Source organism: Cornus florida, unplaced genomic scaffold, assembly GCF_030987335.1.
Source record: "Cornus florida cultivar Cherokee Brave unplaced genomic scaffold, ASM3098733v1 CherokeeBrave_3.0.0_Hap2_Chr07, whole genome shotgun sequence".
In the NCBI taxonomy this organism is placed as follows: Eukaryota; Viridiplantae; Streptophyta; class Magnoliopsida; order Cornales; family Cornaceae; genus Cornus; species Cornus florida.
The window spans coordinates 79,705,838-79,731,725 of NW_026775577.1; the positions used below are offsets into that span (position 1 = coordinate 79,705,838).

General features: G+C 32.6%; 1 protein-coding gene across 1 annotated transcript in view; it reads right to left on the reverse strand.

Annotated features, from left to right (window-relative positions):
- Positions 1–24,432: 24,432 nt before the first annotated feature.
- LOC132267333 (callose synthase 5) overlaps positions 24,433–25,888 on the reverse strand; it is a 62,724-nt gene continuing 61,268 nt past the window's right edge. The window contains exons 38-40 of the mRNA XM_059768480.1: positions 25,751–25,801; positions 25,480–25,665; positions 24,433–25,312 (exon numbers count right to left, since the gene is read on the reverse strand). Of these exons, the coding sequence (XP_059624463.1) occupies positions 25,082–25,312; positions 25,480–25,665; positions 25,751–25,801 (468 nt within the window). The 3' untranslated portion in view covers positions 24,433–25,081. The remainder of the gene's footprint in view (positions 25,313–25,479; positions 25,666–25,750; positions 25,802–25,888) is intronic.

Below are 25,888 nucleotides of genomic sequence, written 5' to 3' on the forward strand. Positions count from 1 at the left end.
ACTTTTATAGAGAGAGAAACTAACTATTATAATGTAAAAATAAAATAAAATTGAAGACAAAAGATATTTTACAAAATGGTTCAATTCCCTTTAAATACAAGGTCCTTAGAGTAGTGAACAAGTCAGAAAATAAGCCTTTAAAATCTCTAATCCCGCAGCTATATGGCAGGTGGAGTTCGGGTGCGTGAGAATAAAATAACTAGCTGCCAGCGCATTCTCGATCAATCGAAGAAATCTTCGATCGATCCAAACCCCCCGGTGGTGAAATTTTGCATTTTTCTTAAAATTCTACATTTTTCTAAAAAATTTCGAAACTCTATGTTTTACTCCAAAAAGGTTTTAATGAAACATTTTTAACCCGTTTGAACCTTATTGACCTAAAATAGACAAAAACATAAATTAGTACTAAAACGGGAAAATAAAGATAGATGAATGAACTAAAATACTCTACCTTAGGTGCTAAAATACATCATATTTGAGCACTCATCACACCCCCAAACTTAGATATTGCTAGTCCCTAGCAATAAACTATAAAGAAAAGAAAAAAAATAAACAACTAACTAGCTATGTACTAGAAAGCAATAAAAGGATAACGCCACTTTCGTAGAGTGATTGCATTTAGCGTATGCAACAAGCCTTTTAAACCCCTTGGTTACCCCTAGTGGACGAGTGAAGTCTCGTGAGGTTTTCTTGAAATGATACCCACAAACATTGAGCTCTTTCTCACTAAAGAGGCACCAACATACAAAACAAGTATTGGGAGAAAAGTACCTCAAGTATGCAATTTTTCAGTCATCTCCAAGCAACTCTCCAAAATTTTAACACCAAGCAAACAAGTATGGTCCTCCACACATCAAGACAATAATCATGCAAATCAAAACAACTCTAGAATTCTTTTTAAGTTAACCGGCATCAAATATTTTGCTATCTAAGCCAACTAAACAAATGATCACATCCGGTCTCAAGCTATCACACAAATCTAGTACCGATCATCAAGACAAAGAATGAACTTTTTATTAAAGTTTTATTCAACTAGGTGCACTAATTCTTTTCACTCAATTTTTTTTTTTTTTTTTTTTTTTTTTTTTTTTTGAATAGAATCAAAGATGGAAGCATAGTGCAAAGTGTTGATCTATTAAGCTTTCTAGCGATTCATGAGGTCGAGCGTTAGGTCAATGACTCCTAAACCAGATGGCTTTAGGGCATTAGGTGTTTAAACACCCCTAAGGACTTACAAGCTCAAATCAACTAGGCTACAAATCAAAACAACTTCCACCTAATCATTTCCCACTTCTCACCTTCTGGGAGAAGTCCTCACTTTTTTATTTGCTTTTTGCAAACTTGCTTCTTCTTTTTTTTTTTTTTTTTTTTTTTCTTTTTAACCTAGAGTTTGGGCACTCCACCTTTCAGCTCAAGAAATTCAGTGCTTGGTGAGGCTAGAATCCCTACTACTTAGTGAAAAGGGTTTGTTATCCACCTTTGTCAAGAATGAAAGCTTTCAATGCACTACTAGCTCAATTGGGATGTAACCAAATCAATAGTCAATAAAGCATGTACCCCACAAATGAATGCTAGTGTGTGCCTGTGCTAGTGTAGAATCCTAGAGTGAATCTCAAAACAATCACAAAATCAGGATGATGTGGACCACAAATGCAAGCAAGATATCAATCTTTAGAAAAATTTACTCCTAAATGGCATCCATAAGGTATATAAGGAGTATTGGATTCTAAAGTCAAACAATTTTTAAATTCTAAGTATCATGGTCCTCAAAAGATCAAAATCATAGCTAAAATCAATCTCAAATCTCAATCATGTAATTAAGTCTCAAACTTAAGTAGAATGCAACAAAGTCACCTTACCCCCAAACTTAAACCGCACATTATCCTCAATGTGCAATGAGAACAATGGAAAAGATGGAAAGAATATATCGTGGTAGCAAAGACATGAAGCCCGATAATGATCCATTGGGAAAAAATGCACCCTCAAACTTGGAATCAACAATCTAGTTGAATAACCACATTAGCAAACTCACATCAAATATCAAATGGGATAAGATAAGTAAATCGAGCATTCTAAGGCAATATAGCACAAGGTGAAAGAGAGAGATATGAGATCAACACCAATAGAAAATATGAAAGTAGCATGACTACACAGAAGGGCACAATGGTGAAAAGTTTTTATATTTTTCATTTTATTAAAGCAAGCAAAGACAAAATGCAGGAAAAACAAAAAAAAAAAAAAAAAAAATGCATGAACAAAATACCAAAAGAAAAATAAAGAAGGTAAAATGCAATGAAAGAATATGTACAATGCAAGAAATGAAAAATAAAACTAAGAAAGGATGCAAGAACAAAATAATGAAAAATGAAAATAAAAACTCATTTTTTTATTTTTTTAAACATAACAAGTATGTACACACACAAAAATAAAACAAATAAACATGCAAGGAATAAAAATGTAAGGAAATAAGGGATGCAAAAAAATAAAAATAAAATAAAATTATGAATAGTGCTCAATCGATCGAAAATTCTGCAAAGAATGCCCCTTTTTGCCTTAAAATTTTCTTACGTAATTCCAATCGATCGAAGTGAATTTCGATCAATCGAGAACATGTTCGATCAATCGAAAAGTCCTGGGCAGAAAAACGTTAAAATTTTTTTGGAACATTTTCTACGGCAAAAATCTTTTTTCTTATGCCTAACATGCACGAAATCTTCAATAAAGCTCAATGGAACATATCTACATGCTGCAAGAAGTGAAAAATAAAAAGAAATGGGGAAGGAATAGAGCTGTGAAACTCTACGAATATTAGTATTTAACGTCTCTAGCAAGACATTGGGTCGACTCACTAGTTGAAAGTATTAAAAATTGGATATAAAACATCCTTATTGACCCTCTTTTCTATTTTCCCATTTAATGCCTCACTTATAACAATATACACATCCTCCAAAAGAATAACTTGAAAAGAAATTATGAAAGATTAAATTTGTTTCTTTTCATCCACGGCCTTGAAAATAAAGTCTATAATGAGCGGCCTTACACTTGGCAAGGCAAAGTCTTTCAAAGACTCAATTGGATTAATAGGAATTTCACTCTCTTTATCCCTTTTCTCTTCCTCAATAATCACCATCTTCTCACCTTCCAAGTTAGCTAAGGAGTCCATTAGAGAGTTTATTTCATTTTTAGAGCTTTCAAAGTCAAAACCACAATTTTTATACATTTCAAAAAAGCATGTCTCAAGAGGGTCCTTGAAGATAATAGAAGGAAGGCCCTCTTCAACAAGTTCCTCGTCCTCCTCTCCTACCTTTATAGTGGTCACCGTCTCTGTTGGGTTTTATATGCCCTGGCATAGCAAATTCCTATTTGGATTATAGTGACATATGTTCCTAACATATTTGAAATATTTATGATTTATATAATTGGTGAATTCAATGTATTATGTTTCGATTCATTATGGAATTGATAGTGTCCACTTGATTACAAGAGATATTTATATATGTATGTAATGGCGATCAATACATGAATATAAATAGTAATCATCAATTATTCATAGTCGGTAATTATGGATGGACTCATTATTAACTAAGACTTTAACTGAATCCGCGTTAGGTTGAGATATATTGCGAGAGTCGTCGTATGCAATTACTCCCTATCATTGTTATGGCATTTGACTCTAAAGCATGAGGAAAGTATAAACTTTTTTATTAATTAGTAATTACTTTGATTTGTTCGACGGATTCTTCGACATCCATAGACCGGCACTTTGGATAGTTATGTAATTAATAGTTAGAGGGCTATATTTTCAATATTTACATCATTGTTACTTGTATTTATTTTGTATTGATTATGGTTGATCACAAAGTAAATTCGAAGGCATTCGTATGTTTTTAGACAAAATGATTTATTATATATTTATTTAAATTATTATTTTTGTCAAACAAATGTTTTATTGTGATCAAGCCAGAAATAATCGAAAGTACCAAAATAAATATATTAATTATGTAGTCGGATTGATTGCTTTATTTATCTGATAACTAATTATGCATAAAGGGGTCAAAGTGCAACATTAACTTAGAGGTTATTTATTATTTAATTGGGGTTCAATTAATTTCTTTTAGTAGAATCCTATTAGATTTGAGATATCATGTTACTTTTAGAGATTAAGAAAAATATAATGTCTTTAATTATTATTTTTATGTTGCCTATATATGCATGGAGTCCATGTATATTTTGGGTTACGCTTGGTAAAATAATTGTAGAAGATAAGAAAATATTTTCTCTCTTTAGAATTTTAGGGTTAGTATTATCATCTAATGGAGGCTCCCACAAGCCTAGCTTTCCAATGTTATCATGGAGACTTATGGATGATTCCTAAAGGCAAGACCATTACCAAGAAGATGGAGATCCAAGGAAAAGGCATCTAGCAAAGGGATCTACAATAAGTGAGAACATTCACTTTAGAGGAGAGATTTAAGGTTTACTCAAATCTTGATGTAAGTTTTTTAATCCCTAAATTGAATGTATCATCATGTTTTTCATGCATAAAACTTGTCTCTACACATGAATTATAATCGTTATTTGAAAACCCTTATAAAGTTTTTAAAACTTCCATTTCCCCAACAGTGGTATCAGAACTAGATTTCATTCGTGTATAGAGTTCATATTTTTTATTGAAGAAAATTATCATTCATGGATCCAAATTTATATATATATATATATATATATATATAAGGATGATGTATGTATATTTGTGATTGGATAATGATGATGTATGTTTGGGCCATGGATGAAGCTTATAGGTTAATTAAATGTAATTATCTTTGCATGAATGTAATTAAAGCTTTGATTTAGCCATTTGAAAGTTCAATGATGTAAGTTATTTTTTTTTCCATTGTATTTCAAGTGTAAATATTTTTTAAAGCCATGTAATTTTCATCAAAGGATGCTATAAAGCTTCAAGAAGGTCCAAGAGGGCTAAATTAGGCTTTAGAAATTTTTTTAAAATTTTTCAAAATTTTTTATAATTTTTCTATAATTTTTTGCTCTTAATTTAATTTTTGGGAATTTTTTCTGATTTTTTTGTGTTTTTCCGACGACCGGAGTCTCACCGCAGGCAAGGGTGGCGTCGGAATGAGGCAAATGATCCGGCGAAGGGATCTGGTACAGGCGCGCCTATGGTGAGCATGGAGCGCACCCAATCAAGAAGCGCGTGCTGCACATGCGCCAAGTATTGCAGCGCCAGCAAGCGCGTAGCACGCGTAGGAAACTCCCAAACGTGCATGGGAGTGCGGGGCACGCGCAACCAACTCTCACCAGCACGTGCATGCATGTGGGGGCGCGTAGCACGCTCTGGAAAGCTTCCCTGGTGCGTGCAGGCGCGTCAGATGCACGTAGGGGCGTCTGATGGTGTCCGTTAGCGCGTGGGGTCGGGTTACAGCATCGTGCAAGTGTACACAAACTTATAATGGACCCTCGCGCAATAATTAGAGCATTTAAATGTTAAAAGCTAAATCCATTGGCCATTATATTTGTTTTATCTGTCATTTATTTATTTATGTGATATATCGTTAATTAATTATTATTCTTGGGCACTTAAGGGGAAATGGAAAATCATTTTTGAAAAATTATTTTATTTTTTTTTAAAGGTGTGCCTCAAATTAAATATTAGTGAATCATTTAAAATCCAAATATTTTCTAAATTTAATTGGATTAAAATCAAGGCGTTTTGCATGCATCATATCATGTATGTGAATAAATGAAAAACCCAAATTATGAATGATTAAAAATTAAGTGGGAGCGGGGATTTTTATACATTACTCCGTGGCCTTCATTGTTATAACTATTGTAATTAGATCTTCAAAAATAAGACCCAGCGCATGATTTGAAGAGTCTAAAAATTACAAAAATGGTTGTCTCATGAAAATAAAAAATATTAAATCTTCATTGTAATTAGATCATTAAAAATAAGGCCTTACGCATAATTTAAGGAGTCTAAATTATAATGACAAGATATTTAATATTTTATTTTTCCGTTGGAGCATTAATAACGTTATACACTCAATCTAAAATCAATAGTGTTGGCTCTCCAACGGAGTAGTCTACATTAGGTGATTTTAGAAAGGTTAAACATAATCGGGAATCATTTCATATATATAGACAAGGCATTGTCTTAAGAGATATGGAAATGATGGGATTTTCCCGCCAATAGAAATAATAAACTTCACCAACCGAATAAGTTATTGGCGTATTGGTTATCCGATTTTTCATGCAATGGTTAAGGGACCCACATATTATTTTAATGGAAGTGTTCGCCTAATAGCAAATGAATCTCAGCAATAGTAATAATGAACTCCTCCATCATGATAAGTTATTAACGTATTGATTGTATGATTTATTATGCTACGTAGTTGAGGGACCCACATTAATTAAAAAGGATTGTTCACCAATAGTGATATTGAATTCTTATTCTATTGAGATTTGTTATACTATGTGGTTGACAAACTCATTTTAATTTTAAATATGCATGATAGTATTAATAATTCACCTTATTTATTCTATAAATGCATTTATATTCAGATTTTCTGTCTAATCTATTTAATCTGTTTGCTAAATATATTCAATACTACTGGACCTCATTTATACAGACTGAAAAAAGGAACTTAGATATTTTACTCACAACTTAAGGGTACAAAATGTATTTACTACTCCTATACCTAATTCTTTTTACTTTAAGATACCCAATTTGACATTAATGCTTTTAATAAGTGAAATAATTCAAATGATATGACTTGATATAATATTCTAGAGTTTATCTCGAATACGCTCCAAAGCTAAAATTTTCAATATTTTATTTTCTTCAAACATCATATTAAATATTAATGAAATGTTTTGGTGAGATTAGATAGAGTGTATGCCTTAGTATTGTGTCAGACTTGAATACCATCAAGATAGTCTAAGGAACTCCAGTAAGAAATCATATTTTAAAAATGATTATTTGTTATTTAAAATTAACTAGAGATTAGTGGGGTTGACTTGTGTAATGACCCGGTCATTTTCCTTCCTTTCCTTTTTTTTAAATTTTTATGGATATTTTTTTTCGTTAATCTTTTCTTTTCTGAGTTCGGTTTCTTGTCACTTAGTGTCGTCTTGAGTGCTCGGAAATGGTTTCCGAGACCCTTTCTTTTGGATTGACAACTTCCTTAAAGGACAGCGTCATTTCCACATTTTAACTTTTTGGACACTATTCACTTTTCGTCTTTTCCCCATTGGTCACTTTTTGGTACAACCTTACTTTTTGTGTTCGGAGTTGGTTTTTGACTTCATGTACCTTCATTCTAAGTGGTTTCCACGAAATACGTATTTTCAGTTTTGTGGAAAAGCTCTCTGGTTGCTCCTAGTGTCCATAGGGGCATGGATGCATAGTTCTTTAGAAACATTTTCTTTTCTTGGGGTGTTTTTCATAAATATCTTTTGAAGATATTTATTTCAGGGGTTTTTAAGAAAATATTTTTGGAAGATGTTTTTATTCTGGTCATTAGTGCAGTTAACCCTTTTTGTAAGGGGCATTGTGCAATTAACGAAAGTTATTGCAAAATACCTCGTTTTGAGCCTGAATTCTTATACGGGATTCATTTTCACTTTTCGTTGAGTCGCATACTCTTAGAATTGTCTTTTGGTCATTTTCCCCCAGTTTTAGTGTTTCTGACCCCGGTTGCCGCCGAACTTGTTCGGGGTATATCTCTCTGCTCGGGACTCAGTTTTTGACGCCGTTTCTTTTGTTGTTCATCTTTTCTCATTTTAGTTCTTTTTTGTTCACAGAGTTTTGCCGTTTGAGCGCGTTTACGCTAATTCCACTTTTCCTGACCCGTTGGGACTCGTTCGGGACACTTTTAAGGTTTTTCTATAAATAGGAGGTGAAATAAGAAAAAATGGACTTTTCTTCTTCTTCCTCCCTCTCTTGGCTGGCCATCCATGGCAACCATGGCTGCCACCTTTCTTCTTTTTTCAGCCACTTCCCTTTAGTGAAACGCTATAGAGCCTTAGTATTTAATGTTCGCCTTGGCGAGGCCTTCGATTCTAACTGATTGAATCCCGTTTTGACCATTTTTTTGAGTTCAGGTTTAAAGCCAAATCAGGATTTTGGTAGGACTTCCTTGGGGTTTAATGATCACGGTGTTTGTCCCTGACAAAACCCCGAAGTATCGTCGGATTCGGAGCAGTTTCATTTTTGTGGCTTTTGAGATTTTCATCTCAAATTGAGGTAGGGGATGTTTTAGGGTTATATATGTGTTGTATTAAGTGTTTACCATGATTATACAACTTGTTTGCATGCCTTGTATCAAATCTAGAAAATTAGTAATATTTATTTCTTTGTATGAGATTTAATTTACAAGGATGTATAAAGCTTGGAATTGAATTGTAGCATGATACAAAATTAGGCCTTGACATGTTCATTAGCATATATTAAAATTGGAGTATTTGATAAAGTATTGCAACTTTTATTTAATAATTTTCTTTTGTGACAGTTTAATTATTATGGTCGTACCTTGCATGGAAGTAACTTATGATATGCTATTAAATTAAGTCTTGGCATGTTCTTTAATATACTTTAATTTGAGAGCATTTGGATAAGTTTGAAAATCTAGAGATTTTTATTAAAAGAATTAATTAAAATCTATTTAATGGCTCCATTGGCTTAATTAAATTTTTAACTTGATATTTGAAATGACTAGGACTTGTTTACTAGCATATATTAATTTGGGACCATTTGAAGTTGCTTTAGAAATTATAGATTTAATTAAATTCTACTTTGTTGTTCCAATGACCTAATTAAGTTTTCGATTTGGTGTATGTAATAACCATGCTATGTTGTTTAACATATATTAATTAGGGATCATTTGATTGAGATTTGAAGCCTAGAGAAATTAATTAGTTTATTTAATTAATTTCCGTTTCTATTGTATTACTGACTTAATCATGTGTTTGACATTGATAGTATGTTTAAATCATGATTTTAGACTTGTAATGGATTCATGAGTTTATGTTTTCAATATTGAATTTTATTGTTATAGCGTGTAACAAATCTTACACTGAAGATTCGATATGTAATAATATTATAGCATGTAATGAATCGGACTCTGAAGATTCAACATTTGTCATCCTATAGTAGTTGTAGATTTAGAGCACGTGTTGTGTGGTTTCAACCTACTTATGCATGGAAGGTAATTTCGTGCATTATTTAAATTACGTATAAGTTGTGAACTTATTTATTTATTTTGGAGTCACTTAAGACATTGTTACAGAGACATGGCTAGAGTTTGGCTCTAGTACTGGAGATATGAGTTCTCCCTATTTTATAGTATGCACTAGGGTGGTATTCCCAGCGGGTTAGTACCCGGAATAACCGTTTAGGTCTTAGTTTTACTCCGAGATTTGATGTCCAAGTCTTCCACTATTTGATTTCGCATTCAATTTCAAGTTGACAACCAATTTTTAATTGTGACTTGTGATTTTGGTTATTAGCGATTTAATGTTGTTAAGTACATTTATGCTTTATGATTTTAATGAATCATCGAAGTTTTAATATTGTTAAGTACATTCAGGCATTATGATTTTTAATGAATCATTGCAGATTTTGATGTTGTTAAGTACATTTATGCTATATTGTTCAAATGTAACTTAGGAATGATCTTATAGATTCATTTGGAACATAGGCATTAGGTGGAATGACCCACTTTTGTCGTTTTCGCATTTTAGATTTCAAGTTGATGGCTTTGAGAATCTATATCTTGTCGCTTTGTATAGCATGCTCCTATGTTATTGAAACTGCATGAATGATATGAGTTATGCTAGAAATAATCTAAGGTAGCTTAGGATGCTCCCTGAGTCTCACCTTTAACATAGACGCTAGGTGGCATGGACCATATGTATTAATTTATATAAATTTAATAAACAGTAAAACGCTAGGTCTATGCATGCTCATCTCCTATGAGTAGCTTTATGTTACTCACCCACGTAGTAGGGACATTTTTCAGGTACAGAAATCAAGGTTGAGATTCTCATCATGCTTGGATGAATTGTGGACTTGAAGGCTTCCATTTTTGTAAAGGTTGGCTTGAAATGCCACTTGTAGCGTTATATGTAAAGATGTGTATATTCGATTCCAAACATGTAATGTGTATCTAAGTATACGTGTCGATGCTCATTTTGTATGTATGAGATTAGGCCATGGGCCAATGATATCTAGTTTGCATTCTATGCATTTTTATTTTCAAGGTTTATTATGGAATAAATGAAAAATGACAAGTCATTACTTCACCAAGGTTGCATCAAGTGTGGGAATTCCATTTTTATTCTTTCATAGTGTCTCATTAATCATGTATGAAGTGTGGCCAAGGGCAAAACAGTAATTTGGAATTATTTGTTAATTTTGGTTTTCAAATTTTTCATTTCTAGTTCATTTTAGTCATTTTTGGCCATTGATTGGTCATATTTTGTATCGGCCATTCTCGGGAGCTGCGGACCACTCCCGCAAGCTCAAAATCACTTATTACGCTTGCGTGCATATTTGTTTCAACCTAGAAATGCATTTGGGGCAAATGCATACTTGGTGCAAAGTTGCATTTTTGCCCTTTTTTAGGCTAATTTGATCTAGGGGCATTCTTGACATTTCATAACAAGTTTTTTGTTTTTGTCCACGTGGTTAGGTAGAAAACATGATTTTTTTTTTTTTTTTTGGGGGGGGGGGGGGGGTTCTTCTTTGTGTTGTTTTTTAAAAAGGCCCAAAATGTTCTCAAAATCACATTTCAAACTCAGAAATCTGCTAAACTTGTCAGTGGATGAGTGCTCGTCCATGGGGAGATGAGTGCTCGTAATTGGGGCAGTAGGCTACTGCCCTGGGTGTGCTCATCTATGAGTGCTCGACGCCCTTGGAAGAGTGCTCGTCCGTCCTTTTGTGTGTGTGTGTCTTGTTCCAACACTGCACCTCTAACTTCATGTTATCGTATCTTCTTTGTTTTAACTCCGAATTGGTCCATTATTGAGTCCAAATTGACCATGTTGAAATAAGCTTTCCAATGGTACCAATTAGAGCATCAGATTCTATTTGTACCTCAAGATATTCAAGTTTTAGTAAGGTAATGTTAGGATTTGGTTTGAACCGGAATGGGGTTTACCTTCCTTCGACTTCAGGACTTGATATTTTGTCATCCGGTCTTCAAATCAAGTGATTCTTGAGTCCATCTTTATTAATTTTTTGTTTTCTTTCCAATGGTGCGCACGGTGGTACCCATTTTAGTTTGAAATGACTATTTTGCCCTTGGTCCATTCCTTGGAGGGTTTTGAAACCCTAACTCCGATCTTGCTTCCGCTGAGTCACGGGACTCCTTGGAAGGTTGTTCTTGTGTCTTAGGGATGACGTATAACTCTATATACTTGTTCATGTTTAGCTTCTGCATTTTGGATCCGTTTTGGGTCATCACAAGACACACTAAGTTGAAAAATCCAGGGTCGTCACAACTTGGGTGTTAAATTTCAAGTTAGCATGATTATTGCCTTGTTACCAAACTCTTTTGACTCTTTTAGAGTAAACTAAATAAAGAAACAATTTGAGTTCACACTCGCTGATTTTCTTACAGAGTTGATAACATATGAAGGGATAATCAAAAGTTTGGGCGTTCCTATCAATCTAACCTAGTCTATACCATCTTCTTCTAGGCCCAAGTGGAAGGGCAAAGGAAAAGAAGAAGGATGACAATAGGACTAGGCTAGCACAAAACATGGAGATCCAAAAGGTTAAAGGAAATAAGTCAATGTATGTTGAGGGTGACGGAAACTGTTTCTTTTGCGGCCAACTAAGACACTCAAGGACGAACTGTCTAAGCAACAACATGGCATAGGAAAATGTATATTTAATCATTGAGTCATGTTATGTGGTTACATCTATTAATTCCTCATGGATAGATTCTGGAGCCACTAAATATGTTTGCAATTTGTTGCAAGGATTTTAGGAATCCAAAAGCCTCAATGATATGGATATATATTTGTCTTTTTACTTAATGCCAAGGTTGTAGCTAAGTCAGTGGGAGTATTACATCTAAAATTAGAGAGTATGAGGATATTAGCATTAGAGAACTATCTTTATGCATAGATGTTAGACGCAATCTCATTCTTGTTTCACTTTTGGTTTATAAAACATGTGTTGTTACTTTTGGTAAAACAGCTTTTATAAAATTGAAAGATGGTTAATATACGATAACAACTAACTCTTAATATTTGCAGGATGTAGAAACTAATGTTGCATCTTCTAGATTGAATGTTAAGAGAATATTTGTTACTCTTGACTCATTGTATTTTTAGTGTCTATTATTGGGTTATAATCAGTCAAAATGAAATTCAAAGATTAGTCAAAGAAGGTTTATTACCTTGTAAGGCAGGGGAGCCTAAACCAACTTATGAATCCTGTATTGAATGATATATAACCCTAAAGGGATTTAATCAGCCAAATGAAATAGACATAAAGAACAATTGGAGTCGGTATACACTGACATGTGTGGTCTTATGAACATCCAAGCAAGACTACTCACATTTTGGATACATTTACCTGATCCAACACAAGTCTTAAACTTTTGGTGTATTCTAAGAGTGTCAAGACTGAAGTAGAGCACAGATTAGGTAAACTTATTAAAACACTTCGATTTGATCGTGGATATGAGTATTTCTTGGGATAGTGCAAAGACTATATGGTCAATGAGGGTGTTGTGTACCAGTTTTCTGTAATTGACGCTCAATGAATTGAGGTGTCAAATAAGAATAACATAATTTTGTTTAACATGGTTAGATCTATGATTAGTAATGCTATATTATCTCTTTCATTTTAGAGTTTAGCCTTGACGATATCAATGCACATTATGAACTGTATTCCATTTTAGTCTGTTTCAAGGATACCTTTTGAGCTGTGTTTTTTTTTACAAAATCTTAGTTTGAGTCACATGCACATATGGGGTAGTCTTGCACATGTGCGCTTAATATGGACAAGTAAGTTGGAAGCAGATCATATGCATAATAGATTTGATAACTACTCTAAAGGCACTAGGATGGATTATTTTATGATTTCAATGATAAAAGTTGATGTTAACACTCACTGTTTATCTATAAGAGGATCATATTATGAATCGCATACCTAGTAGCATAATAGTGTTAGAGAAAAAGATCGGAGTACCAGTTATACTGCATATGAACACACTTATTATAGAGATTAAGAATTATAAATGAATTTCCTATTGATGCATAAGCATCATCTAGTACACAGATTCCTGTATTGGTACATTGATGTAATGGGAGGATTATCATCCAATCCGACAAAATCATGTTTTTAGGTGAGACCTTTATGGACATCCCTGTTAAACATGAGTTGGACCCAGTAAGCTACACGGAAGCGTGAACCAATATGGATACAAATTATTTTGGCAAGTTGCTATGAAATCAGAGTTGGAATCTATGTATTATAATAATATCTGGGATCTTGTAAAACTTTTTAGTAGGGTGATACCTATGGAAGACAAGTTAATCTATAAGAGATTCCAGAAGATTTCTTAATGAATGAACCATGTGTGTACAGGGTAATGTCATTATTTTTCTAAATATATATATATTAATGACATCCTACTCATTTAGAATGACGTGGAAGCTTAGTCATCAGTAAAGTGGTAGTTGTTCAATTACTTTGGAATGAAGGATTTTCAAGATGTAAGATATATTCCTGGGATCAAGCTTTTGTAAGATTAGGTTAAAAGGAAAATATATTTATCTTAACAATCCTAAATTGATAAAGTTTGACCAGATTTGGTATGCAAAACTCAAAGAATGAGTTCTTGCTTTATTGACATAGATTGCTCTCTAGTAAGTAGTTTTCCAAGACTAGCAGAGGAGATTGAGCAAATGAGAGTGGAATAATATTTTTCGGCATGTGGGATTCTCATATATGCCATGATCTATACCAAGCAAGACGTCCACTACATTATAGGGATAGTCAGTAGATATCAGTCCAATCCCGAACTTGATAACTGCTCTGTTGTGAAAAATATCATAAAGTACCTTAGGAGAACTAATAATCTCATACTCATTTATGGATGTGATGATGTGGTTCCAGTCGGGTATGCTAGTTCTGATTTTAAATCAGATTTAGATATTATAAGGTTCATGACTTGGTGTATGTTCACTCAATGGAAGGGAAATCGGTTGGTAGATTGTTAAGCATATTTCAACTACTGACTCAAACCTGAAGGTGGAGTACATTGCAGCCTTAAAGGCAGCAAAGAAAGCCTTTTAGTTTGATCTCACTGATTTAGAGGTTGTGGAGCATACTAGCCTGCCTATCGAGCTATATTACGACAATAGTGTAGAAGTAGTCCAAACCAATGACCCAAGGTTCCATAGAGGAACAAGGTATACTGAGAGGAAGTATCATGTCCTACTTAATATTGTCCAGCAAGAAAATGTACTCGTGACTAAAACATTGCATTAGAACACAACATTGTTGATCCATTAACAAAGGTGCCATTGATCAATAGTTTTGATCGTCACCTGGATAACATTGGAGTTAGATGCAATTAGATTGGCTATAAGGGAAAGTGGGAGCTGTTGGGATTTATATGCCCTGGCATAGTAAATTCCTATTTGGATTATAGTGACATATGTTTCTGACATATCTGAAATATTTATAATTTATATAATTGGTGAATTCAATGTATTATGTTTCAATTCATTATGGAATTGATAATGTCTACTTGATTACAAGAGATATTTATAGATTTATGTAATAGCGATCAATACATGAATATAAATAGTAATCATAAATTGTTCATAGTCGGTAACTATGGATAGACTCATTATTAACTAAGACTTGAATTGGATCCGCGTTAGGTTAAGATATATTGTGAGAGCCATCATATGTAATTGCTCCCTATCATTGTCATGGCATTTGACTCTTAAGCATGAGAGAAGTATAGACTCTTTTATTAATTAGTAATTACTTTGGTTTGTTCGGTGGATTCCTCGGAATCTATAGACCGGCACTTTGGATAATTATGTAATTAATAGTTAGAGGGTTATATTTTCAATATTTGCATCATTGCTACTTGCATTTATTTTGTATTGATTATGGTTGATCACAAAGTAAATTCGAAGGCCTTCGTGTGTTTTTAGACAAAATGTTTTATAGTGATCAAGCCGAAAATAATCAAAGGTACCAAAATAAATATATTAATTATGTAGTCGGATTGATGGCTTTATTTATCCGATAACTAATTATCCATAGATGGGTCAAAGTGGAACATTGACTTAGAGATTTTTTATTATTTAATTGGAGTTTAATTAATTTCTTTTAGTAGAGTAGAAATTAATTTATAAATTACTTTAATTAGATCTATGGATCGGGCCGATTATTAATTCATTGTAGCCAAGAAAATAATAAGCCCAATAGGATTCTCACTCATAGCCTAACTTGATATTGGAATCCTGTTAGATTTGAGATATCATGTTACTTTTAGAGATTAAGAAAAATATAATATCTTTAATTATTATTTTTATGTTGCCTATATATACATGGAGTACATGTATATTTTAGGTTACGCTTGGTAAAATAATTTTAGAAGATAAGAAAATATTTTCTCTCTCTAAAATTTTTGGGTTAGTGTTCTCATCTAATGGAGGCTCCCACAAGCCCAGCTTTCCAAGTTCATTCATGGAGACTTATGGGTGATTCCTAAAGGCAAGACCATTAAAAAAAAGATGGAGATCTAAGGAGAAGGCATCTAACAAAGGGATCTACAATAAGTGAGAACATTCACTTTAAAGGAGAGATTTAAGGTGTACCCAAACCTTGATGTAAGTTTTTTAATCCCTGAATTGAATGTATCATCATGTTCTTCATGCATAAAACTTGTCTTTACACATGAATCAAGATATTTATTTGAAAAATCCTCATAAAGTTTTTAAAACTTTCGTTTCCCCAACAGTCTCCTCACTCTTTGAAGTATCAATGGCCGGGATAAAATCATGATCAAAACAAGGAAAGTCCTCATTAATCATGTTGTGCTTTATTAGATTAGCCACTAACTCACTTGCCACTTCCTCCTCTATACAAGATAGAGTGCTAGGCATTAGCTCACTTATCTTATCCTCCTCACTCTCCTCATCCTCATCTATATAAATTGAAGTTCTTGCAATTTATTCATTCACCTCTTCCTCATCCTCTTGACGAGAAAGAATACTTGTAATTTGCTCAACTTAAGCTTCTAACTTGGCTAAATTTTGAGAATGAGAATTAATAAGTTGAGTTTTCGAAATATGCATATCAAGTAAAGCTAACACTTTTTCTTGAAAATCGGGTGAATAAGGTGATGCATGTGGTTCTTCATAAAATGGTGGGGGATGGCAATAGTCATAAGAAGAATTAAAAGAGTGATCAAGTCCATATAAAATGATGCATGTTGAACATTAGACTCAATCTCATAAGGATTAAAATATAGTGGAGGGGAATAAGGTGAAGGGATGTAATTTTCCCCCAAACTTGGATCAAACAATTCCTCCATTCACACTCAAAATCCAAATGCAAGAAAATATTGGCCTCCACACGGGCCGATACTTGGACAAAGATAAAACAATTTAATTAGCCTCAACAAGGGCTATCTCAAGCATACAAAGAAGTGAAACAATTAAACTACGAGATTTTCAAGAAATGCTGACAAAAGTCCTTAAGCAACTTCAAATTTCAATGCTAGTTTTAAGCTCCAATGAATGCTTTAAGATTCAATGTTTGATTTCCTTGTAGTCAAGTACCTAATTGAACAAATAATATCAAGAATGAGAAAATAATATACAATGAAAAATAAAATAAAAATAGAAACAATCAAATAAACACTATTGTCTAGTATAATTCCAACAAAACCATTAATCCCGGCAACATCGCCAAAATTATGATGACTACCTGAGCATGTGCACAAAATAATGCACAACACTTTGAGTTTGGAAATTAGTGTCAAATGGGCATCATACTTTAAATTTATAAACCATTTAACACCTATACTATGTAATATGAGTGAGAAGGGATCGTCCCAAGAGATTATACGTGTTGGAATTTATTTTCGACTCTAATGTATCAATTGATTGCAAAGGAGGGTTGGGTGGGTTGATTACTCTAGAAAAAAATTAATTAAAATAAACTAAGTTGAGTTAGGGATTTAAAAGATGAGAAGTGAGGTCTTGGGGTGCATTAGAATCACCACCAAGCTCGTTCACCAAACCACACACTTTCAACTAATTTGGGGAAAACTTTCTTGTGAACAAAATGCAACTACAAAGTGCAATATTAACAATGGATCATCAAATTCAATAATAAATTGTTTACCTAACAGACAAATAAACTAAGTGTATCACAACCAATCAATTCTAAGCGTGACCCATCAAACTAGTAACAATTGTAACACACATCAATCTAGACAATCATGAAATTTACAATAATAAGACATGGAATATCAAATCAAGTATAGATTATCTACCTAACTACAAGCATGAATTAAATTGTAGAACAACTCATCAAATATAATCATAATCCATCAAATTAATTAACAAACCCATCTAATAAAAACCATGTCTAGCCATCACTAGATTCTCAATCTACCACACATAAACATGCAATTAATAGAGAAAAACTAGTGTATAGATCAATTCCCAAATAATCACACATAAGACAACATGTAATCACATAGAGAATCAATAAAAAGAATTAATCCATATAAATCAAAGGAGAACCCATGATTCATTAAATTCACAAGGCTAAAAGACTAATCACAAGATATTATTCCCCAAAAAGTATGAAAGCGATAGAGGTTTAGATTACAAACTTGGGACTCATCCAAGCCCCAAGGAGAAGTCTAGCCAATCATGGAGGAGGTGGGTATGATCTTGGAACCCTTAAAAGCAATCTCCAAACATAGCTCCATCTTCTTCCTCTTCTTCTTTGTTGAATTCTTAAGAGAGGGAGTGTGTAAATCTTGAGATGTGTTCTTGGTGCCTCCACATTTCTCTTTTCTTCTAACCCTAATCTCTAACTTTTTTAGAAAGAGAAATTAACTATTACAATGTAAAAATAAAATAAAATTGAAGACAAAAGATATTTTACAAAATGGTTCAATTCCCTTTAAATACAAGGTCCTTGGAGTAGTGAAAAAGTTAGAAAAGAAGCCTTTAAAATATCTAATCCCGCAGCTAATTCTGCATTTTTCTTGAAATTCTGCATTTTTTTGAAACTTTCCGGAACCTTATGCTTGACTCCAAAAACGTTGTAATAAACCATTTTTAACCCGTTTGAGCCTTATTGACTTGAAATAGACAAAAACATAAATTAGTACTAAAAAAGGAAAATAAATATAGATGAATGGACTAAAATACCTTAACTTAGATGCTAAAATGCATCATATTTGAGCACTCATCATTTAACCTTCGACTTCTTTTAAGTTCGAGGTAATTTTCATATTATTTTTATCCCCGGCACTCCTTTATGCCTTAAAGGATTTATATGAAAATTTAACCTTCAACTTCTTTGGGTTTGAGGTAATTTTCATGTAATATTTTTCCTCAGCACTCTTTTGTGCCTTAGAGGATTTTATATGAAAATTTAACCTTCGACTTCTTTAAGTCTGAGGTAATTTTCATATTATTTTTATCCTCGACACTGTTATGTGCCTTAGAGAATTTTATATGAAAATTTAACTATCACATCCCGAATTTTTATCTAATCTAATTTAATTCTTTATTCATTCTTATGAGTTTATTAATATTTATTTCAGTTTAAATATTTATATTTAATTAAGTTGGGAAAACAAAAATAAGAAAGTTTATTGTTTATAAACAATTAATTTCAAGTATGAGAATTGTTCACACATACACGATACATGGTACCTGGAAGTATTTGGACATGTTTGTTACCTATTCATGTGTATGGTATCAATTAAAGATTATTGAGGTAGTGGAAGATAATAGGAAGAAAAGAAAAATATATCTATATATATATGTATATATTTATAGTAAATGAAAAGGGTATGTATATTGAAATACATATATGATGCATAAGTGTGATGGTGTTAAAAATACATGCTGATGCCTTTTATATGTACTTAATATTTTATGATTTCCAAGCTTTTCTTTGGAAGCTTTAAAGTTGGTGAGCTGGCTTTATACATTTCAAGTTTGGTGGATAACTATTGAAATTAATAGTTGACAGCACCATGTATATATATACATATCATGGGACTTATATAGATATGTATTTATATAGGAGCTTTCTAGTAAGCTTTGGATGAATTATTTAAGGAATAAATTAAGGAAGAGGGCATGAGTAGGCGTGGACACATGTCACACACCTAATAAAAGTTCCATATATACATTATTTTACCTCTTTCGTTTTGGGGGTTCTCCGGACCAGTATGTTAAAATTAAAGGTGTGTAGTAAAAGAAAAGAAACAGCGGGACTAGAGAAACCGGACCAGAAAAGGAAATAAGGAAATTGAAAGAGAGTGAAAAAAGAAGACCGATAGAATCAGAAAGTGGGTGTTCTGTAGAAAAGGAAGAAAAATTCTCTACAATCTTTGTTGGATTCAACCTAAGGTAAAGAAATTATATTTGATATTTAATATTTCAACTTTCTATGGATAGTCTGATTTATGAATTTTTATATAACTCATGTAGATTGCCATTTATTTAATTTTAAATTCAAGTTCTAAATTATCTGAAAGGGAAAGAATTGTTAAGTAGTTTAACTTGTTGAGGTGATATATATATATATATATATATATATATATATATATATATATATAGATATGGTGAGTAATCTAAGAAAGCATGCAATAAATGGATAGAAATAGATTATCGAAGTCAGAGAGGAGATTGAAAGAGAGAAATAAGGAGAAAGAATGAAAGTAGAAATAGTGGAAGGAAGAGGAAACAAATAAGGAAAGTTAGGGAAAAATCGTGTATGCAGTCCTGAAGGTAGAAAATTTTGTAGTTTAAATTTTATATTGAAAATTTATATTATTTAAATTGTCAATACTTTACTTATTAAGGTGCTCTTGAACCAAATTTCTATCATTATTTCTTTCTTAGTTAAATTGTTAAGTTATATGAAGTGATACAATTCTAACATGATTTTAATTACTGCCCTGAAATTAATCTATATGGTTATCATTAGAATTCCAATTACAATTACATACCAAGGTTGGGATTTATATTTGATTTGAGGATTAAATTGTTTAAATTTTCTTTAGAAATATATATGACATGATTATAAATGTTGTATAGAAGGAAAAGGAGTTCACAATTTCGACATTACCAAGGGATAAGTAGATAAGTCAAAAAGTAGCCAAGGTAAGTGTACTCACTGAAAGTTTTACACTTGAATGTGTTAAATTAAAGTATTGAAGTTGTTTATGTGAAATGAAGATGCATATATATATATAAGGTCCATACTCTGGCCTGGAAAGAGAGTAGTATATTTAAATAAGATCCATACTCTGGCCTGGAAAGATAGTACCATATTGGAATAAGGTCCATACTCTGGCCTAGAAAGAGAGTACTATAATATATAAGGTCCATACTCTGGCCTAGAAGGAGAGTACTATATTTTAATGCATGTAATATGTTATTGAAGTTATCATATAATATTCGTTTATATTACTCTGATGTATTAGTGTTGCATTCACTGGGTTTTAAGCTCATTCCTTCCATATGTATTTTTTTTTTTTTCAGGTATCAGGTTGGATTACTACTGCCAAGTTTAGAATCTTCTGTATGAATGGGGAAAAGAACAATGGAACGTCTTTTGTTTAGATGTAAATATTGTAGTAGAATATAATAGTGTAACTTGTCATTAACGATTTAGTTTGTCAGAATTTGTATAAAGGGCCTATAATTTTGTTTTAAATTATAAACTGTTAAACAGGTACTCTGATGTATGATGACGTCATGGTTGAATGAGGTTAATGCAGATGGTTAGATGCATTCCAATTAGTTTAATTTATTAAATAGTGTAAATTGGCTTGGGGTGTGTCATTAACCTTCGACTTCTTTGAGTTAGAGATAATTTTTATATTATTTTTATCCTCGACACACTTTTGTGCCTTAGAGGATATATGAAAATTTAACCTTCGACTTCTTTGAGTTCCAAGTAATTTTTATCTAATATATTTCCTCGGCTTTGTGCCTTAGATGATTTTATATAAAAATTTAACCTTCGACTTCTTTAAATCCGAGGTAATTTTTATATTATTTTTATCCTCGGCACTGTTATGTGCCTTAGAGGATTTTATATGAAAATTTAACCTTCGACTTCTTTGAATTCGAGATAATTTTCATATAATATTTTTCGTTGGCACTCTTTTGTGCCTTATAGGATTTTATATGAAAATTTATCCATTTATCACATATGTCAGCTCTAAAAACATTTGAAGTTCAATTGAAATTATTCAATGTATGCAATATGTTTAGAACTCCAAACAATAGACCAAACAGCGCAGCTTGTGCATTCAGTAGTATATTATTATTCATTAAATAATAAAACAACAAAATCTTAATAGTAGCTACCAAAAAAACATAGTACTCTGTACTACAATATTGTTCAATGACTCCGTAAATGATTTGAAGATTTTGTTTCAATCATTCAAACCTTCTTTAATTATTGTACCTCCAAAAATGCATGATTATAAGACATATGGACAAAGTGTCAATTGAAAAAAGAATCATGTTGTCTCATGCAATCTAGTCCAGAATTTTTTATTTTTATTTTTATTTGAGTCAATGCATAACAGATATTACTCCTTCATATTTTATTATTTATTTACTTTGGATATTGTACCCATCTTAGTGGATAATCAAGAAAGACCCTTAGTAATATGTACAAGAGTGTATGATTGAACAAAACATTAAATATTCAATAGACAATCTAGGTCCATATATACAATCACATATCACATGTATATGCAAATCACCTTGACTAATCTATTATATAATCTTACTCAATTTATAATCTATTCGTGCCCTTTATTGTATGTTCTTTGGAATTTCATGAACTTCCAGAGGTACCAAAGTAAGTTACTTTATCTCTTCTCTTCCCTTATTTGGGATAAATAGCTTCTCTTAGGTGATCATTTGCCTAGTAATGATATGCGAATTAAACTCGTACGTACGAATTTTGAAAAAATATTCCCATTTATCGATCAGAGTTAAAAGATACGGTAAAATATGCGTTTATTTTTTCATAATCACGTATGTAACACGTTTATTCGTTTTGATTGCTCCATTTAATTGGTTTTTATATTTTAGATTAACTTTATTATTATTATTTTTTTTTATTTCGTTCACGTTTCCAAATGGTGTATTTTTCTCAAACACACATCCTTAACACAAACTACTGTCTTTTGTTTGGTATAGCCCTTCTCTTTCACACCATCAAAATAATACTATTTGTTGTGCAATCTCGAGAAAGGTTGTGACAACTCACTTGTTCTACTATCACTCGATTTTTTTTTTTTTAATCTCTTATTATTGTCAATCAATCCAATGCTTGATCTTTAATCAAAGTAATGAAACACACACACACACACATATATATATATTTAGATACCTTAAGGAGCACTATAATTTTGAAGAATCAAATATTTTTATTAATGTTTGTAGACATTTATAAATTTCTTGTTTTGTTTTGAGATCTTTTAAATTTTGTTAGGATCTTTATTTTTATTATTATTATTATTATTTTGAAAGTTTGTAAATCACCACATTCACTAGATGTTATAATATAATATAAAGATATTTTTACAAATATCACACCATATACTTATGCATTTATTATAAATATATAGGCTATCAAGGAAAAAAAAAAAAAAAAAAAAAGGGATCCATTTTGGGATCATGTTGAACAAAACTCCTAACTATCATTGAGGTATTTCAAAAATCAAATCACATTTATCCGGGGTAAAAGGTAGAGATTGAAATTTGTTCAAAAGAACCCTAAGAGGTTCAAGCAGCTACATTTTATTTTTAATTTAGGCAACATAGTTGATTAATTGAATTATAATTTTTTCATTAATTTTGTTACGAATCGATCATATTATGGACCTATGGTTATTGATTAATTATATTTAGATAGTTTATTTATATTATGATTATTGTGATAGTGTTAATTATAATATATTTATTTTATTATTTGTTACCTATTATTCATTATCCTTAAAAATATATGATATATAAAAAAATAATAAGATCAAATTCCATGCCAAATCCTTCTGAAACAGGCATGCATAGCTGAATTTTTGGTCCCGAATTTTTAGTGCATATAACATATTATACACGTACGGCAATACCAAAAAGATAAGCAAATCAAATCCGTTAAGAATTCTAACGAAAATCCCGAAATATTTAAAATTGGAAAAACGCCATTTTCGAGCCTTAAACGATTGAATTCGCCCAAAAGGCGTCCTACCTCGGCAACTGCCGATATCTGCGAGTTGGGCCGTTTCTAATAAAACTGGGCTCTTTCCGGGTCAAAAACGTTTTCGTCGAAATCATTTAATAAAAACTGATCAACCCGCCCGTTTGACCTTTTGACGGTCCAAACGGGTTCCAAAACCTTTAGCTAACTATTGTGCATCAACTTATGTGGTACTCGCCAACTTTGAAGTTCAAAGTTTCTCTATGTAAACTCCCAAGGGTGGACAAAGTGACTGGCCTTGAATTAGAAGTATTGAAGACATGTAGTCACATCGAGGGGCGGAGACAACATGTGCCCAGGGGAGCAGCTTCCCCTACCCATGTTGCCCCACTAGAATTTTTATTTTTTTTATACATAAATCTATAAAAATTGATAAAATAACCCTCCTAAAATTAATAAAATGGCCCTCTGCCTCTTAATCCACTATATTTTATTTTATTTTATCTTATAAGTATAATTTATTAATATTTATAACCATTGAGTGGGTGAGAGAGAGTCAATATTCCCAATAGAGGAGAAAGTTAAACATCGATGATATTTTATTTAAATTCATTTAGCTAACCAATTGGTTTCCTTAATTTATTACTACTAATTTATCAGTAGACTTAATGAATTACTATTGGAGGACACTAAAAAAAAAAAAAAATTTTAAAAAAAACAACTCTTAGCCCAGTGTTGTTTACCTTCACAGAATGAAGTTGAACGTCTCAAAAATGATGAAACTCACGTTACCTTGTTGCCATGCCATCTTTTGCAATCTCTTTTCGGCGAGCAGAGAGCAGATCACCTCATTCATTCAAAAAAACATGTAATGCTGGCAGTTTGTGATAGATCAAAGGAACATTTTTTATTCTCCGATAATTGAAAAGCGAATGTAACAGAGACGATCATTCGACTCAATAATGTAAAAATCCATTCCATTAACACTTCCTCTTGAAATCCACGGATACCCTCACAACAACTATTTTTATCGTTAATGCTTAAAAAATAAAAATAAAATAAAATAAAAACATGACCGCATATAACCTTTGGTCACCAGTAAATCAACACGAAAATACCAACGGGTTAGTGGCCTAACAGTATCACGAAAATGAAATATGACCGTTAAAGCGATGTACTTAAAATAATATCTAACTCGATACTTTGTTGCATGTTTTACAGTAAAATGAGGGTACGGGGTATAAACATATCATCGACTGGGATAAATTGTACTTGGGGATTGAACACGATATATACTATTTGCTCTACAGGCTATGAAGGGGGTCAGAAACATAAAGATACTACTTCCTCTACATGCTATGAAGGGGGTCAGCAAAGTGAAGATTAACATTAAACACACACAGAGACACATACTACACTACATTTCATGTATGCTGCAATGCTCTCTGTTTTGACTTTGGAAATCCCTTGGAATCCCAGCCCACGCACGCTGGTCTAATCTCCTGTTCCGGCTTTAGAAATCTCTATGAAACTCAGCTCCTATATATACATCTACAACTGTTCTCTCTTCAATAGGTGCAATCTTGATGGGGGTAGCATTCACTGGTTCTTCTTCCCTCCAGCTAGAATACGTTGAATCTGAAGCCCTCGGCTGAAAGCCTGGTTGAAAAGAAGCCTGGTTTGGAACTCTGAGACGAATGGAAACCAAGCAAGGATTGCCACAGGTGTAAAGATTGTCAGCCCCATAATGTATTCATACCCTCTTGCTAAAGCTTTTACAGACCCCCACATTCCCAAGCCCCTCGCCACTGGTCTGCATGCTTGTGCTATCTGCACCCAAAAATAGCAAAATAATAAAAAATAAAATTCTCTTTTGGAATACTGCTGCAAATACGCGCGCGCGCGCACACACACACACACACACACAGAGTTCTGCTATGTAGAGGAAAAAGGTATAAATGTACTAAAAGTAATTGTGCAGTATGAATGATATCAACCTGCAGAAGAGCCCATCCCGTTGGCATGAAGGCCAGCAGGCTAGCAAAGATGTCTCCAATGGTAAGACTAAGGAATGCGAACAGAATGCCAACAGTGGCTACGAACCCAAAGAATAGTAACAGCTTGAGAAGTCTGAACATTAGCTGGAAATCTGCACTGAACTTTTTTCTACCCATGGACACAATCTGCAATTCAGAGTTACTCATTATATAAAACAATCGTTCAAATATTGTTAAGGAAACAGTTGATATTCAGAATCTGAGCATTGACCTTCAAGATGATCATCACCGCAACAATGACCAGCCAAGACAGACCATAGACCTGTAATCACAATAACAAATTAGCCAGCCATTTTTGTGCACATAACTACACCAGTAACTTATCCATTAAGAGTAGAACAGCTTAAGG